This window comes from Delphinapterus leucas, chromosome 19 (genome assembly GCF_059928025.1).
Source record: "Delphinapterus leucas isolate spDelLeu-1000000601 "Yukka" chromosome 19, BTC_Dleu_Yukka2, whole genome shotgun sequence".
Lineage (NCBI taxonomy): Eukaryota > Metazoa > Chordata > Mammalia > Artiodactyla > Monodontidae > Delphinapterus > Delphinapterus leucas.
Genome location: NC_143147.1, coordinates 46,668,631 through 46,687,662, shown reverse-complemented (window position 1 = coordinate 46,687,662; position 19,032 = coordinate 46,668,631). Strand labels below are relative to the sequence as shown.

General features: G+C 38.5%; 1 protein-coding gene across 2 annotated transcripts in view; it reads right to left on the bottom strand.

Moving 5' to 3' along the window:
* Positions 1-19,032, bottom strand: part of SPOP (speckle type BTB/POZ protein) — a 67,731-nt gene that overhangs the window by 15,152 nt on the left and 33,547 nt on the right. The window contains exons 2-6 of one of the 2 annotated variants that reach the window (XM_022557731.3): positions 15,281-15,329; positions 5,135-5,277; positions 4,383-4,504; positions 2,322-2,473; positions 2,073-2,200 (exon numbers count right to left, since the gene is read on the bottom strand). In XM_022557731.3, the coding sequence (XP_022413439.1) occupies positions 2,073-2,200; positions 2,322-2,473; positions 4,383-4,504; positions 5,135-5,212 (480 nt within the window). In that variant the 5' untranslated portion in view covers positions 5,213-5,277; positions 15,281-15,329. The remainder of the gene's footprint in view (positions 1-2,072; positions 2,201-2,321; positions 2,474-4,382; positions 4,505-5,134; positions 5,278-15,280; positions 15,330-19,032) is intronic. The other variant, XM_022557730.3, reaches the window with a different exon arrangement.

The following is a 19,032-nucleotide window of genomic DNA, read 5'->3' as shown; positions in this document are numbered from 1 at the left end:
AAACCCACACATTCAAAACACACCCCCCACGCAACTGTCTTGCAATGCTGAATGCTACTAAGTCCACAGAGAGCCTTGGAACAGAAACGAGTCTCACTAGGCACAAGCCCAAGAACGAGAAGCAACACTCAGCACCTGTGGCCAACAGAGAAGTGTGAGAGGAACAGATGGCACACCTGGTCCGATGGTAAGAAACCGATGGCATCAGCAGAACCCAACAGACGTTTCCCTGTTCAACATCTCCTCATTTCCAAAGTGTCATCTCACTTCCCTTCTAAGTCAGTAAGGCATTTCTAAACTTAACCACAGGATTTCTCCTAAGAGAATTTCATATGGGGAAGCAAAGAGAGAGTGCACCTCGGACTTAACTACAGGATGAGAGATTGCCAAGTGAGGGCAGGCCAACTGGTTTCCAAATCAAGAATGTCAATACAAGGGCTGGAGCAGATGGAATGGATCTGGTGATGGTATAGAGGGGAAGCATGTAAGAAAAGGCTGGACCCACTGTGGACTTGAAAATGCTACAGTAAAGGTTTTGGTGTTGCCTAAAGCACCAGATGCGTTATTTAGAGGCGATTTCTCTTCCTTCAGAGAGCAGTTCAAAAATTGGCTTTCATTTCCAACAGAAATTAGAGTTTTCCACTCTTTTAATTTTTTTCTGAAATATAGGATCTCTAAGGTGGGTGAATATTAAATTGATGGTTTGTTTATGTAACATCCAACATCACATAAAACCACCTAATTGTTCTCATTTCTCCACCTGGGCAACTGAGTATGATCTATAACTACTTGGATTTATGTAGAATTCAAATTCCAAGTCCATCAGACAAAAAACAACTGCAAAATTTTATGTGTTTTTACAGACGCCATCACTCTAGTATTTCCTTCTTTTACTTAGCAATTAAAAAGGAGAAAAGGTAGCTATTATGCAAACTATATTTTTTGTATTCAGTGTGATATTTTAATAAACTATAGCTCCCAAATTTCCTAATCACCAGCAACTATTCCGTGGAAATATTCAATGAGCTGTGACTTGGAAAAGAAGCTGGCTACTGCTGGCCAGGCCTCGTCTACAAAGGGGCAAGGTTCCTAAGGGACACCTTTCCTACTGTGCAGGCGGTGATATGCCTATTATTTGACAGAGCACACTGCTAGTTGGGGAACTTGCCTGCACCTTCCCCATGAAAGCCCAGTGGTTATTTTCATAAAGCGGTGTTGCTCAGGAAGCAGCTCCTTGACCATACGATGTACAGGGAATGCCAACATCCCAGCTGACTGGAGGTTTTATTCATTTCTTACACTGTGAGCTTATGAGTATTTATACATGTATTGATAACAGCATGAAATGACCAATTTGTATATACTCATTAAAGAAACCATTTTTCAACTCACCCTCAGTTTGGGAATTTTGCTTCAAGGCTTCTCCTATAAACCTGAAAAAGGCTCTGTAGGTCGTTGGGGAGAGAAGGACTCTCCTAACTGACTACAGATAACTCTCTTAGCTAACTATAGAGAGCTTTAACCTTTTTAACCTTCACTCTAGAAAAAATGGTCCTCACCTTCCTATTTCACAATTACCAGCAAGACAAACTGGAGACACTCAACAACCGGTAAGAGTCATTTAGTTCGAAAAGCAGAAAAGGAAAGTGCTCTATCAAACACACGTGGACTTCATACTCAAGGAGGAGCCAGAAAGCTCAAGGAACAAATACATTTACATATCTAGTTGCTGGTCATTCTCCTCAGCTTAAAGTTAACAGTCCTTCCAAATGCTTTCTGAAAAAATCCACAAGGAGAAAGCCAGAATTCTGACGCAAGCAGCTAAAAAATCACACATACCAAGATAGTGCACAACCTTTGCTTTTAAGAAAGTAACAGGTGGAAAGCTGAGATGCCCAACAACCTTGAAATCACGGCACAGCTTTTCAGTCAGTCACATAAATCGCATTTGTGCAGCACCACTCCACTTGGGGATTTTTCTCACTCACCATCCTTGATACAATACAATTACGTCTACTGATACCCATCAGGTCTGGGAATTGCTACTCTCACAGCGGGGCAAAAGGACTCACCTCACAGAAGAGGGTAAGCTTGTCATCAGGGAGAAGCCCATTGGCCTCATCCAAGAGAAAATCTCTACGGATGAATTTTTTGAATCCCCAGTCTTTGCCTTGCACAAACCTATATGCCCGTTGACTCTCTGGAGTGAAAAAAAAAAGTTATATTTAGGATTACTCAAAAAACCGTATCAAATCCACAATTTGTCAATATATAAAGTTGCCAGATGTGAAAATAAAGAGTCGAACAAAGATAACATTTACCCATAGCTTTGGTTTCTTCTCCCTTGGCATTCAGGATGGAGAATTTGAATTTTGCTCGAACTTCACTCTTTGGACAGCTGACCAGTAACAGGTAAAGTGACAGGTAATCTTTGCTCTCTTCATCTAGCCCTTTTGGGTTTACCCGCAAACACCTACCCAAAACAGAAAAAAAAAATGTCGAAAGCATCCATGTTTGTAGGCTCATGAAAGGACAGGAGGGAACTAGAACATCCAAATCGAGAGGGAGATGTTAAAAAAACAAAACAGACAAACAAAAAAAACCCCAGGCCCCATAGAGGAGATTCTGATTCAGCGAATGACTCCTTGGAAATCACTTTTCTAGAGCAACCTGAGGCACCTTTTAAAAAGTAAACAATAAAGGGGCATCCTAGGATCTGACAACACATCCCCTGCATCTCTTCCTCGTTCCTCATAATCTCCCAAATCGGTCTTTTTCCCCCTAAAATATTTTAAAATTCAGCCTAGACTCAATCTATTCTAATCCTCAAACTCAGGAAAAGCAGCCCCTTATTTTGCTGGGATTGCAGTGAAAAAATTCCAGGGAAAAAAAGTCAGTGAGCCTTTCAATATCACCTTGGGAGAGAAGAAGAATTCTAGAGAAATATGTTAGTAGTAAATAATCTTTTATAGATATTTTATCAATCTGGCAATAATATTCTAAGATTAAAATAAAGGAGGCAATATGGAGGAAGCACAGACAAAAGTAAACTCCCATTACACAGGGTAGAGTTCTAAGCCAGACTTCTAAACAGAGTTAGAGATGCCAATATGTTACCAATGGATCAAAACAAAATTCAGACAGAATAGGTTCAACTCAGTTAAGTTGTATATGTCATTAGCTGAACTGCATGTGGTTCAAACACGGCTTCTACCACATATAATACACAGGCCATATGTATCCTTAGGCCTTGCCAGTGTTACAGCACCTCTCTCAAACAGGTGGCCCAATTCAGTGCTTCTCCAGGAAGTGCATATGCCACATACATCACTACACAATTGTGCTAAAGATGCGGATTTAAATACAATGCCTAAGAATAAGTCTTCTCTCAGCACCTAGTGGTACACTGCTTATGTACATGGCCAGAAAGTACTAAACGAAAGGAGAGTTGTTAAAACTTTTCAGTGGGATATCAGAGGTCAAAAATGGTGGTTCACAGATATGTGTTCTGGTCTTTGTAGAGAGCATATGGTTGTATCCATAACTGCCTGCCCCTCCTCAAGAAAATACATGGTTTGGATAGGACTGACCCCCACTTCCAGATCCTATTCCCCTTGCCACAGGGATCAACTGAGGGAACCTAGATCTAAACCAATCAGTGCATTCTTGGCCACACAGTTCAGAGGAATTTCAAAGAACCTGTGGGATGGTAGCCGGTGATGCTCATTGCTACTGCCAGTCACCCTTCAACCACAAGGGAAGCTAAGCTTGAAATGTCAAACAGTGTGGAGAGCAGGGCAGAGCAGAGAGCGATGGGGTCCTTAATCTAACCATTGGGCTGGCTGCTGGATCAAACTACCTTCAAAGACATCCTACACCATGGGCATTCCAGGTACATAAGTAAATAAATCTCCTTTATTGTTTAAAAACAGGCAATCTAAAAGTCAAGAGATATTACATTAAAATCTAGATCTCTTGCTTTTCTTGAAAAATCAGAAAATAGGGCTGGTCAGCCCTTATTCACACATGCCTCTAGTCAGCTGGAGCTGAGTAGCCACCACTTCTTTTAGAAGGACATTCACTAGTTTGCCAAGTAGTCAACACTCATACCACGTATGGACATTATTTACAACACTGGCTCTCTTTACTCATTTACATTACCCTACAGCCATTTGAGTTTGCTGATCCCCTGATATACTCATTGAATTAATTCAACAAATATACAGTGAGCATCTGTTATGTATCAGACACCAGGGAATACATTAAGAACAAAACAAAGTCCCTGCCATCAAGGATCTTCCACTCTAGTCAGTATCCTGTGAAGCCAAGCAAAACAGGCAACTTATAGGAAAATTTGTATAGCTAAATGTAGTCTTCCTCACCATTTCAGTTTATCATTGGCTCCTGATGAAAAGGTTGAACTTTTAATGACTTCACCCATTTCCTCCCGGCAAAAGCTAAAGTTATTGATGGTCCACATGTAGGAGAATTTCACTACTTTGATCTGTTGATAGAAAACCAGGAAGCAATTAAATAGGAAGTGGGCAACCTGAAAAACAGGCTGGAGATCAGATAATTTTCCCCCTCCCTCCCTCTGCATAATCCCGTAGGAAGACAGCACTGTTTGGCCAGCATGGAGGCTCAGCCTTTTCTGTCTCTCATCTACATTTTAAGAAATCTCACGGTGACCAACTGCTTTCATAACTTTTCTCAGCTTCTGAGAAACACTAGACGGAAAGTGAGAAAAACATGGACAAGGTTGGGAAAGCAGGTGATTAAACCACACCTAAAATGAACCTCTTCTGCTCAGGGCAGTTGTTTGATGATTTAGATGTTGATGCCACTGCCTGGGGTTGCAATCTCAAACCTGGTTTCCCCCTAAATTGCCCAAAAGAGGAATACACTTCCATCAAGGTGGATGTAGGCAGCAGATCCAGTTGCAAAGGTTCCCCTCTTTCAAGCTCCCGTGAATGCCTAGGGCATTCAGATTCCCCATGGAAAACCAAGGCATGGAAAGCTGACAAGTACTTTATCTAACTATTTGGCAGGTATGACCCAGAGAAAGCAGGAAAGCCAACGTAGAAAAGAAATCTGATTCCTTTCGTCCCCCAAAATCCTCCCAAGAAGCACCTACCTGTGTGTAACACCAGCTCTCAGCTACTGGGCCACTCGACATTTCTGCCGGAGGTGGAGGACTTGGAACCCTTGACATCGCCAGTTTGAAGGTTAAACAAGATTTCCAAAGTCAGGGGACAAAGACTTCTGTTCCTCTTCACCCTGGATGATGCAAGAAGCAAGAGAATTTTATTAGATTAATGGTATACTATCCTACTATTTCCATTTGACCTTCCAGAGACTGGAAACTTTGTCTCCTGCCTGGAATGCTCTACCCTTATCATTCAAATGGCTTCTTAGCATTCAATGTTAACCTCAGAGAAGATCACCTAACCTAAAGCAGTCTCATCACAATGATATCACCCTATTTTGATCTTCTAGATCAAATCAATACTATTTAATATTATCTTACCAAATGAGTTTACTCAAAGGGTACTTAAAGTACATCCATGAAAAGGCTACCTAAAGAGGAGACAGCATGGTGAACACCACATACAGCTTTACCACTGTATGTGGGCTCCTTCCCTTGAGGGTACAAATACTTCACTCCTAAAGGAAAATTACTTTGTTACCTTTCCAAATACTGTCTCATCTTCTCCTACACTTCAGTGCAAACTTATTATTAAGAATAAATAGTCTTCTGGGCTTCCCTGGTGGCGCAGTGGTTAAGAATCCGCCTGCCAATGCAGGGGACACGGGTTCAAGCCCTGGTCCGGGAAGATCCCACATGCCTCAGAGCAACTAAGCCCGTGCGCCACAACTACTGAGCCTGCGCTCTAGAGCCCGCAAGCCACAACTACTGAAGCCCGCACGCCACAACTACTGAAGACCACGCACCTAGAGCCCGTGCTCTGCAACAAGAGAAGCCACCGCAGTGAGAAGCCCACGTGCAGCAACGAAGAGTAGCCCCCGCTCACCACAACTACAGAGAGCCCATGTGCAGCAACGAAGACCCAAAACAGCCAAAAATAAATTTTTAAAAAATGAATAATAGTCTTCTACTTATCAACCTATTGCTAGCCGCTCTCTGTAAGGGCAACATTTATCCCTTTCTTAGATGTTTTCCTTTCTCTGTATCATTAGAGATCTCTCTCCACTTACACTTCACTGGTATCTGATTTTCCAGATTCTTCTTGCTTTCTCTGTTCCTCTGTTCCACAGTATGGAGCTATAGGAACTCTCATACACTGCTGGTGAGACTGTAAATTATTAAGTATATTTGGGGTAGGAATTTGCCATATCTAGTAATGTTTAACCTACTTATACGTTAAGACTTAGTAATTCTACTTTTAACTATATATGTGCTAAAGTAGTGGTTCTCAAACTTTAGGTGCATCAGGATCACTTGCTAAACAGATTGCTGGGCCCTGCCCCCCAGAGTTTTTGATTCAGAGGTTGGGCCCAAGAATTTCCATTTCTAACAAGTTCCCAGGTGACCCTGATATGCCCTGGAATACTTTGAGAACCACTGTCCTAGAAAAACTGCACACGGGCACAAGAAGACATGGACAAGGTCGTTCAATGTGGCAGTTTGTCTGTAGACAAACAAACTAAAAATCCATTAGGAGGGAAACAGATAACTAAATTGGGTTATTTCCATACAATGAAAAACTACTTCAGGATTTAAAAGTAATGAACTACATCTACAGCACCATGGAGATGAGTGAGATCTAACACGACACTAATGAAAAAAAGCAAGTTTTGGAATGTCATGTGCAGTACACTATTTATGCAAATTTAAGATTTATATATTATTTACAGATATATGCATAGAGTAGAAGTGAAAAAAATCATTGACAAGCTATGTATCAGATTCATGATGGGAGAGCAAGGATGAAGAATGAAGCTGGGAAAAGAATGTAAGACATTTCAAGTTGATCTTTCATGTTTTTTTAAAAATTAGGACGACCTGAGGCAAATATGACAAATGTCTTTTAGTTTGGGATGAGAGCTATTTTAGTATATACTACCCTTTGTACTGTTCTGCTTTATCTTTAAAATATATTTTATTGGGACTTCCCTGGTGGTCCAGTGGTTAAGATTTCACCTTCCAATGCAGAGGGTGTGGGTTTGATCCCTGGTCAGGGAGCTAAGATACCAACCACATGCCTCTCGGCCAAAAAAATCAAAACATAAAACAGAAACAATACTGTAACAAATTCAATAAAGACTTTAAAAATGATCCACATCAAAAAAAAAAACTTAAATACAATAAAATATATTTTATTAATTGTGGGAATAGTGTAAGGATGTACTTACTCCACCATATAATACATTGTCTGCTTTACAATATACAAGGGAGAAATTTCTTTCCTGAACACCTGGTCTGTTTTCAGCTATGGACAGACAATATGAATCTATATCTGATAATGCTGCTCTCTTTGCTTGGCTACTAGGAAGCCCTGAGACAAATCTGACCCATCTCTTGAAACTACAGGCTCATATACTCATTCTACATGCTATACTCTATACAGGCTCATATGATCCCTCTACTATAGCTTTATTATTATTTTATTTTATTATTTTTTGGCTGCATTGGGTCTCTGTTGCTGTGTGCAGGATTTCTCTAGTTGTGGCGAGTGGGGGCTACTCTTCGTTGCTGCACGCAGGCTTCTCACTGCGGTGGTTTCTCTTGTTGCAGAGCACAGGCTCTAGTTGGGCGGGCTTCAGTAGTTGCGGCATGCGGGCTTCAGTAGCTGTGGCTTGTGGGCTTTAGAGCACAGGCTCAGCAGTTATGGCACATGGGCTAAGTTGCTCTGAGGCATGTGGGATCTTCCCGGACCAGGGATCGAACCCGTGTCCCCTGCATTGGCAGGCAGATTCTTAACTACTGCACCACCAGGGAAGTCCGAATAGCTTTATTATTTTCTTAACATTATTATTCACTTTGCTATAATTCCCTGAACTGATTTATTTTACTGTTTGATATATTAAGTACTTCTGGAAACTGCCTCAAATCCTTCGTAGAAAGAGGTATAAATGAATATCAAAAAAAAATCACTCAACTCACATTCACTGGCCACTTAATAAACATGGAGGAGGAGTAATAAGATACAGTTGCACCCTCACAGAGGAATACCATCAGTATTACCAGAGTCCCCATTGGTTTTAACACTATCCTACACGTGTTTATAGTTAAAACATCCCATGTAATCACACATGAAGTTAAGTCTTATATACATGATGTGCTATTTCACTTAAACTAAGCACTGCAATGGAATTTGGGCCTCCCTGGTTTGTGCAATTCAGGATTCATGATAATATCAAGAAAAGAGACCTGTGATCAAGGTAGACTTGCATTTGATGGAAAACATATTCTCACAAAACTGTTTATCTAGTAGTGAGTAAATGCACCTTAGGCGGTTTTACAAATCCCAGTTACCATTACTGCCAGTAGGAGCCAGAATGAATTTTCAAAATTCCCAATTAAAACTATCTTTTGAGCGGGTTGGAATGAAGATGTGAATTTTACATGTTAGTTAAGAGCATAAAACTTGGCTCTGTAGGTGTGAGGTGCAGGCTCAGCTCTATATTGATAGATCATAAAATACTAATTTGAGTTTATTTTTGAAGTTTAAAAAAATACTTCAAATTTATCTAACAATTAACAAGTTAAGAATTCTCTAAGCCTAAGAAAAAGACAAGTTTAAAAACCAGTTTATTTTAATGGCTTAACTGTTGCTACTGAACCATGGTCCATTATCACAACCAGGAAAAAAACACAACCTTGGTCTTGGCCATTTTTACCTATCTTTTTTGCTTCTCACTTATTCTGTAGAGAAGTCTTTGGTTTCTTTTAAAATATCACCAACCTTTCTTCCAATTTTTAAAAGTGTCCAACCCAGCAGTCAGTAGAACTGGAGAATGGGCTTTAGACTCTGAGGAGGTCTAACCACACAATCTGCTGGGAGGGAAATCGACTAGGACAGCGCAAATCTAATTAATTTCACTCACAGCAGGCACCATGGGCAAAGTGTTCATAAGCAAAGTAGCCTCCCGGTACATGAACTCTTCAGCACTTCATGCCAACTGCCGCAGATGCCCAGCAGAAAAACAATTTTAGAAAACAGGAGGTCTATTTGAGGGTCATGGTTTGAGAACCTTTGTAGGAGACAACTAGCACCAAAATATACTGTTCCTGGCTTCAAACAAGTTAAAACAAGACTGCCCAAGTTCTCTAATGAGAAATTTATTTTCCCAGGCTTAGCAAACTTCCCAGTATGCTGACAACTCAGAGGCTGAACATATCTGTTATATACCACCATTTATTTTCCTGTTCACTCTATTAAATCCTGACAATTTCATGTTGTTTAATATAATACACAAACATGCACAAACTAGATGGCTGGGAACATGGTTTCTTGCCAAAGAATGGTTTGTTAGGGACTTTTTAAAGCCTGTAACTATTTTTTCTCTTGGTTTAAAGCCTGGTACAGTTTCCAAGTAAGGAAAAATCCCAATGTTGTAACTATTTTAAACTTGAGAGACGTTTGCATTTTCCAAAACAGAAGATGCCAAAAAGACTTGACAAAAAAAAACACAAAAAACAAAAAAAAAAACCCAAAAACTATAGAAAGAGTTGGGTATATTCATTTTTGAGAAACTTTTGGGACCTCAAAGGAATGTTTGTATTTCTTCTGTTACAAGTGTCCTCAATCATATACAGCCCAGGAGGTAATAACTTCTTTCTCATTACCCCAAGGACAGATTATTACAGGTCATACTGACTTCCTCTCTTGCAAGGTTTGAATGACTTCTGAATATTTGTTATGGGTAAACTTTTTGCAGATCAATCTACTCTAACAAAACACTAAATGCACTTTTTTCTTTTTTTTTTCTTTTCTGTTTATTTTAATTTAGAGACACTTCTTAAAATGAAACCAAGGACAATCAAGAGAGACTTCAATCAGCAAAGGAAAGACTAGGGTTTATCATGTCTCATGTCTCATGTCAGGTTCATGTTTCCTAAAATTTACAAGTTAAAGATGACTGCTTTTTTAAAATTGAGATATAACTGACATGTAACATTGTATTTTTAAAAAATTCTTTAACAGAGGGAGTTAGAGTTGAGTGAATCTTAAGATCAAGAAGAAAAAAGTCAATAGCCTAACAGAAAAATGCGCAAAGAACAGCCAATGGTTTACAGACATGTAAGTATCAATGGTTCTTAAATATGTGAAAACATAAATGCAAATTAAACCACACATTAATTCACTCAGTGAATTGGCAAAAATTAAAATGTTTGATAACACTTGCCCAGGATAAGGAGAACATTTCTGATTAGAGTATAAATTGTTATAAACTTCATGAAGGGAAATGAATAAGAAATGTATATACCCTTTGATCCAACAATTCCATGTCTAGAAATTTATCCTACTAATATATTTAATATGATAAATATAAAAGGTTTTTCAATGTGGCACTATGTGTAATCACAAAAACATGGAAATAACCTGAAAGTCCATCAATAAGGGATTGATTAAATAAGTTATGATACAATGTAATAATAAAGCTATTTAAAAAAGGAATGGGGAAGCTCTTTCTACCTAAAGAGGCAGAAATATGTATGTATGTATGTGTGTGTGTGTAAGATATCTCTGTCTGTAAAGCTACACAAGACTCTAGGGACACTGGTTACTTCCAAGGAAGGAAACTGGGTACTTGGGTAGGAAGGAGAATTTCCACTGTTCCCATTTGTACTTATTGAATTTTGAACCATGTGAATATATTACCTTTTCAAATAATGAATAAAAATATTTTAAAAGGAATTAGCAGACTTCACAATTAATTCTTCTTGGTTATGAGATGGCTTATAAGTCAGACCCTTATGAGAAACAAGACAGGAATTCTTCAGTGACTTCCACTCCTATCCAAATAAAATCTACCTTTTGTCATGACTGCCAAAGCTTCAGTGTACCTCCCTGACCTCATCTAACACTTACCCTTCTCAATCACCATGCTTTAGTCACTCAGGCCTTTAATTCTACTTGGTAAACACATCAGGCTCTTTCCTCAGCCTGGAAAGCTCTTTCTTCCCTCAGATCTTTTCACAGCTGGCTCCTTCTTGTCATTTAGCTGTCCTATCAAATGTAATATCCTCAGAGAGGTCATCCCTGACCACCAGATCTGAAGCAGTCCCCACTTCTAGCCTCTTTCATTACATTACCCTATTCAAATTTCTTTTTTAATACCACTATCTGAAATTACCTTGTTTTTATATTTTCACTTGTCTACGGTCTCTCCCACTAGAAGTTAAGCACAATGAGAGAACAGCATCCCCCTGTGCCTAAAATGGTATCATAATAGGCACTCAATAAATATTTGTTCAATGAAATTGCTGTTGACTAACTAGACTGTCTTTTGGGATCATATTTTTCCTTAATGAGCTCTAGTTAAAAGATTAAAGTTTGGGAGTTGCTGAATGAGTAACAGCTATAGGAATCCAAGCATACTCTTAAAAGAAGAAAATATTTTAAAAAGAAAACTATCAGTTGACCTCCTATTTTGAAGAACTAATTTAATACATTCCAAAACTACATGCTTCTTTGATTAAAAAAAAAAATCCAAGAAAAGTTGGGAGAAAGAGAAGTGTGCAGGGCTAAATGGGAAGTTCTTGAACCCATAAGACAATAGTAATATAAGCACATCTTCCAGGATAAGTCGATCCTGAAAGAGCCATTACAGCAACTGTCAGAAACTGAGGACCTCTCAGTTATTTCAAGTTAAATTCTATACAGTAAAATTCCAATATACTGATGAAAATGAGGCAGATTCTTAGCATTTATTTAGATTTGATCTATAATTTTCATATCTGACATGGGGTTTGATTCCCTTAAAACTGACATGTAGAGAAACAATAATTAACATTAAATATATACACGTGTACACATGTGTACAGATATAAAGAGAGACAGGGAGACATACCTTTAAGACATGTATAGACACATTAAGTTTTTTCTATACCAGGCTAAGATGCAGAACTTATTTTCTACCATAGCCAAATATTTAACTAAGAGTTCAACTGTTCTTGCAACTGTTGTGTATAAGGGAAACTTAGAAGAAACTATTGTATATAAGGAAAACTCAGAAACAAGTATAGTATTACATATGCATGTCAGTACCTTTAAGGTTTTCCCAGTTTACAGATCTCTTAGGCAAGCATAGACTCTGAAATGACTGTGAGGATTAGACACATGCTTTTGTACATAAAAAGGCTATTTTTCCTTCTTCTCCTCAATCTAAGTGTTACAAGATAAGAGTTTTATAGAAATACCCCAGCTAGTAAAGTTCATCCAAAGTCAAAATGAAGAGGAACAAGAAGATACATGAAAGAATTTCAAGTCGTGGAAAGCAGAGGAGTAAACAACAGACTGCTCCCACTGACTCCCAAACCTCATCACGTGCTGGCTGCTCACAGCCTTACTGCCCTTCTCTATAGGTTATAAATAACTACAAAGTGTCCTTGTCCCCAAGGAGACCTCAGCAACCAGCTCAAAGGTTAAAATATGCCGTAATTCTCAATATGGATGCAACTTTTCCTGTTAGGAAAAAAAAAAAAATCGAAGAGCAGAAAAATGTATTGCCAATTTAAGTTAAGGGCTAGGGAATCATTCCCTCCCCCTCAAAACTATCCATTATGTAAGAGTTGTTGATATGGACATATTAGCATGATTCCCTACCCCAAAAATACGTCCAGGGACAGCATGCTCTGCTCCAAATGCAGAGGTCTGTCCTGGAAAGAGGTAGGTGCCATTCAACAGACTTGTAGGATTGCATGTCCTTAGACCTTAAAAAGACTTACTGAGTTTTTGTTTTGCTTTTTAATTTAGGCACAAATGACTACATCTACATAACAACATAGAAGGAAAAAATTCCTGTCTCCACTTGGATGCAGGGTCCTGCAGCATAACCATGATGGCTGCAACAGGCACAGGTTTCACAAGGTCTGGGTTCTTTCCATCAGGTGATGTGCTGCTGTTGTTAATTACTAACCCCCTGCTAGGGAAACAAAAAAAACCCTCCTCCAACTGCTTTAAAAAAAAAAAAAAAAAAAAAAGGCAGATAGGGTTCATAGGATTAAGCTTCTCCACACATCACCTTCAAAATCCATCATCTGGGAGAGGTCTGAAATAGAATGACATGAATCCAGATCAGCAAACAAACCTGACTATAAAGGGGCTATTTCACTTCAAAGTGGATCTCAGTTCCAAAGGAAAACACCTTTAGAAATGAAATTAGATAGGCAGAGGCAATCAGCAAGTCCTCTCTTTTCACAAATTATAATAATGTGTTGATTCCACTGAATGGCTTGGGCAAAAATCTCTGGGGCCACAAAGAGCAAACTTAGGAAAGATGAAGATTTTAACACATCCCACATGTTATCAAAGACTTCTCCTCTAGGTTGAGAAAATTTATTCTAAAACAAGAGCTGGAACAGAATTTTAAAAAAGAAGAAGGAAGAGGAAGAAGAGGGAACAAACCTTATGGCTAAGAAGACTCTCTTTATTACATAATTATATTCCCAAAGCTGTTTTGAGATTTGAGAGACAGTTTTTCACCTTCTCTCTCCCCTCAACTACAATTATGAAGAACCTTATAAAATCAAATAGTAAACAGATGAATGCCTTGGCCTTAATACAATTTAAGCATGTCTAATTTGCAAGGAATTCAGAAACAGAAGAGTCATTTCATGAAACAAATAGGCAGAGTTTGCATAACCCCACAGGATCCTCTGGCCTTTATAGAAGCCAAATTCAACAAGCAGTTCTCTTTGGCCATCGATGTTTCAGTCAAGCCATTTAAAAATATTTCTTGCTAACACAGTCTGGCTACAGAAAGGGCTCAAGGAATGCATACCAAAGAATAAATTCTAAACTGGTCTTAAGGTATATAATTTGGAATAACTTCATTAACTTAGAAGCTGAAAAGACCCACCTGCTCCAGAGGATTTGGTCTACTACAAGGGCAACCGATCCTCTTCAGCATTTACTACTACATACTATCTAGCAGTACAGAATTCAGTGTTCTCTGGAGACTCTTACCTTTATGAGTGACACTCAGACCTCTCCCTACCTATGAAAGAGAGATTGAGGTATATGTACGCTTTACTCTTCTCCTTTAAGTATGGTCTTAAGTAAAGAAATCTGATGATTGTTTACATGGACCCATGTTCCTTACCTAGAAACCACCTGCAAAAAATAAATTCTCCCTTCTTCCAAAGTTATTAAAAAATAAGCCAATTTCTATGTTAATGTTAAGGTTCTAACTAAATTCAATGGGACAAAGGATGAGCAGGAAGTTCTCACTTCAAAGTGTTCATTCCAAAATTCATGACGCAAGGAAAAAGTAAAACCACACAGGCAGACAAAACAGGGGAAAGTTAGACAGAATGTCCATCTTAACACAATTTCCCGGCTCCCAATGATTTTTGTCAGAATTTAAAAGATTAAAATGCAATAACACCTATTTTACCCAATAAAACTGTGTAAAAACATACATAAGCATTTGAGGCAAGAATCTCATGCCACAAAGCAAAACTTTTAAGATGGTAGCCAGAATGGTAGGAACGGTTGTCTAAGTTACCCACAGAGAGATGAGCTCTAAGGTTCACACACAAAGGCAACCTGCTCAGAATCAAACTCCTTTTATATGTAGAGTAAAAGGGAGCCCATGAATTGCTTTAAGGTATCTCCTTTTATAAGCTGGAATTCAAATTTCCCTGAAGATCTTTTCTCAGGAGAAAAATAATCTTACTCTAAAGTCTCCATATCATGTATTATAAAAAAATTTAAATCCAAACATCTTTTCTCCTCTCCATCATTAGTGTAAAGCCTTATCCTGTATGTACTAGTCACCAAAGAAGATCTGAATAAATAACTATTGTTTACTCCAGGAAAGAATATTCAGAATAAAACCTCTTTTGAAACCATTTATGAAAAATGTTTCTTTAACACTGATTGTAATGCTCATTATTTTTTAAAAAAACTTACATGCTCACCTTATATGACTTCCAACTATACATACTGTCTGCACTGAAATGAAACAGTAGATTGCACTACAAGATGTGCATTTTTTAAAGTCATGATAAATATTTCTATGCATTTCATTCCACTTCTGTCCTCATGATCTTAAACTATATTTAAAATTAAACGATGTAAAAACTCACCAAGTCAGTAGGAAGACTCTAATTTGTCTTGTCTAACAGGAAATCTTTGCTGGAAATAGAGATGATGAATCAGACTTAACAAGATTCTGAATCTCATGCAAGTCTTTACTTACTTAGGCTATTCTGAAAAGGGAAAATCTTACAAAAGCAGGTGATACATTAGCTAGGATTTACTAGTCAAAATTACCATTCTTATATCTCATCACTAGTTCTGAGAGCTCTATTTTCTAGTCATCTCTCAAAAAGATTATACTTAGAAATTAAAGTCAGAAAAATTCAAGCTAATTCCTCTAATGAACTGGCCTATGAGTACAGCAAAAATGAAATAAGTGGCTTGCCCTGTGTCAACATTTACAAGAGGGGAGTGACCATTTTTGCCAGCTACTTCACAAAATGCTAAAAGAATTACTATCAAGTTTCTATGTAAAAAAACCCTTTATAAAAAGTGCTCTGGGTTGACCAGATGGCTTCACAGGCAAATTCTATCAAATGTTTAGAGAAGAGCTAACACCTATCCTTCTCAAGCTCTTCCAAAATACAGCAGAGGGAAGAACACTCCCAAACTCATTCTACAAGGCCACCATCACATCACCCTGATACATCACCCTGATACCAAAACCAGACAAAGATGTCACACAAAAAAGAAAACTACAGGCCAATATCACTGATGAACACAGATGCAAAAATCCTCAACAAAAGCCTAGCAAACAGAATCCAACAACACATTAAAAGGATCATACACCATGATCAAGTGGGGTTTATCCCAGGAATGCAAGGATTCTTCACTATATGCAAATCAATCAATGTGATACACCATATTAACAAATCGAAGGATAAAAACCATATGATCATCTCAACAGATGCAGAAAAAGCTTTCAACAAAATTCAACACCAATTTATGATAAAAACTCTCCAGAAAGTAGGCAAAGAGGGAACCTACCTCAACGTAATAAAAGCTGTATATGACAAACCCACAGCCAACATCATTCTCAATGGTGAAAAACTGAAACCGTTTCCTCTAGGATCAGGAACAAGACAAGGTTGCCCACTCTCACCACTATTATTCAACATAGTTTTGGAAGTTTTAGCCACGGCAATCAGAGAAGAAAAAGAAATAAAAGAAATCCAAATCAGAAAAGAAAAATTAGAACTGTCACTGTTTGCAGATGACATGATACTATACACAGAGAATCCTAAAGATGCTACCAGAAAACTACTAGAGCTAATCAATGAACTTGGTAAAGTAGCAGGATACAAAATTAATGCACAGAAATCTCTTGCATTCCTATACACTAACGACCAAAAATCTGAAAGAGAAATTAAGGAAACACTCCCATTTACCACTGCAACAAAAAGAATAAATTACCTAGGAATAAACCTACCTAGGGAGACAAAAGACCTGTATGCAGAAAACTGTAAGACACTAAACAAAGAAATTAAAGATGACACAAACAGATGGGAGAGATATTCCATGTTCTTGGATTGGAAGAATCAACATTGTGAAAATGACTATACTACTACCTAAAGCAACCTACAGATTCAATTCAATCCCTATCAAACTACCAATGGCATTTTTCACAGAACTAGAACAAAAAATTTCACAATTTGTATGGAAACACAAAAGACCCCGAATAGCCAAAGCAATCCTGAGAAAGAAAAACGGAGCTGGAGGAATCAGGCTCCTGGACTTCAGGCTATACTACAAAGCTACAGTAATCAAGACAATATGGTACCGGCACAAAAACAGAAATATAGATCAGTGGAACAGGACAGAAAGCCCAGAGATAAACCCACACACATATGGTCACCTTGTCTTTGATAAAGGAGGCAAGAATGTACAATGGAGAAAAGACATCCTCTTCAATAAGTGGTGCTGGGAAAACTGGACAGCTACATGTAAAAGAATCAAATTAGAACACTTCCTAACACCATACACAAAAATAAACTCAAAATGGATTAAAGACCTAAATGTAAGGCCAGACACTATCAAACTCTTAGAGGAAAACATAGGCAGAACACTCTATGACATAAATCACAGCAAGATCCTTTTTGACCCACCTCCTAGAGAAATGGAAATAAAAACAAAAATAAACAAAAAGGACCTAATGAAACTTAAAAGCTTTTGCACAACAAAGGAAACCATAAACAAGACGAAAAGACAACCCTCAGAATGGGAGAAAATATTTGCAAACGAAGCAACTGACAAAGGATTAATCTCCAAAATATACAAGCAGCTCATGCAGCTCAATAACAAAAAAACAACCCAATCCAAAAATGAGCAGAAGACCTAAATAGACATTTCTCCAAAGAAGATATACAGATTGCCAACAAACACATGAAAGGATGCTCAACATCACTAATCGTTAGAGAAATGCAAACGAAAACTACAATGAGGTATCACCTCACACCGGTCAGAATGGCCATCGTCAAAAAATCTACAAACAATAAATGCTGGAGAGGGTGTGGAGAAAAGGGAACCCTCCTGCACTGTTGGTGGGAATGTAAATTGATACAGCCACTATGGAGAACAGTACGGAGGTTCCTTAAAAAACTAAAAATAGAACTGCCATATGACCCAGCAATCCCACTCCTTGGCATATACCCTGAGAAAACCATAATTCAAAAAGAGACATGTACCACAATGTTCACTGCAGCACTATTTACAATAGCCAGGACATGGAAGCAACCTAAGTGTCCATCAACAGATGAGTGGATAAAGAAGATGCGGCACATATATACAATGGAATATTACTCAGCCATAAAAAGAAATGAAATTAAGTTATTTGTACTGAGGTGGATGGACCTAGAGTCTGTCATACAGAGTGAAGTCAGAATGAGAAAAACAAATACCATATGCTAACACATATATACGGAATCTTAAAAAAAAAATGGTTCTGAAGAACCTAGGGGCAGGACAGGAATCAAGACACGGACGTAGAGAATGGACTTAAGGACACGGGGAGGGGGAAGGGTAAGCTGGGATGAAGTGAGAGAGTAGCACTGACGTATATACACTACCAACTGTAAAATAGATAGCTAGTGGGAAGCAGCTGCATAGCACAGGGAGATCAGCTTGGTGCTCTGTGACCACCTAGAAGGGTGGGATAGGGAGGGTGGGAGGGAGGCTCAAGAGGGAGGGGATATGGGGATATATGTATATATACAGCTGATTCACTTTGTTACACAGAAATTAACACAACATTGTAAAGTAATTATACTCCAATAAAGATGTTAAAGAAAAAAAAAGGGCTCTGGGTCAATTACACTGAAGCAAGATACGTTGAAACAAAGCCATGTATCCTATGGTTTTAATGAACAGCTGCCACACTGAGGTGGCTGTTGAAGACTGGTGAGGCATCTTAGCTAAACACCACCACCCCCCCTAAATAATCTAGCATAGCCTACAAAGTCACTCAAAACAGAAACAGGGATAAGAGTGGTTGCAAGGGTTCTAGGAGTATAACCTGGGCAGGAAATTCTGGTGCTATCTTCCTTTTTGTATGAAAATGAAGTACTGCATACACTGTGGGTGATTCTTACAAAACAGCATCTTGGGACCTCCCTGGTGGCTAGTGGTTAAGACACCACGCTCCCAGTGCTGGGGGCACGGGTTCGATCGCTGGTTGGGGAACTAAGATCCCACATGCCACAAGGTGCAGCCAAGGAAATAAAAGAATTAACAATGTACTGTTAATAAACCGATAAAAAAAATTTACTATCTCCTCTTTGCTGCTTTCATTTCAAAAACAAAA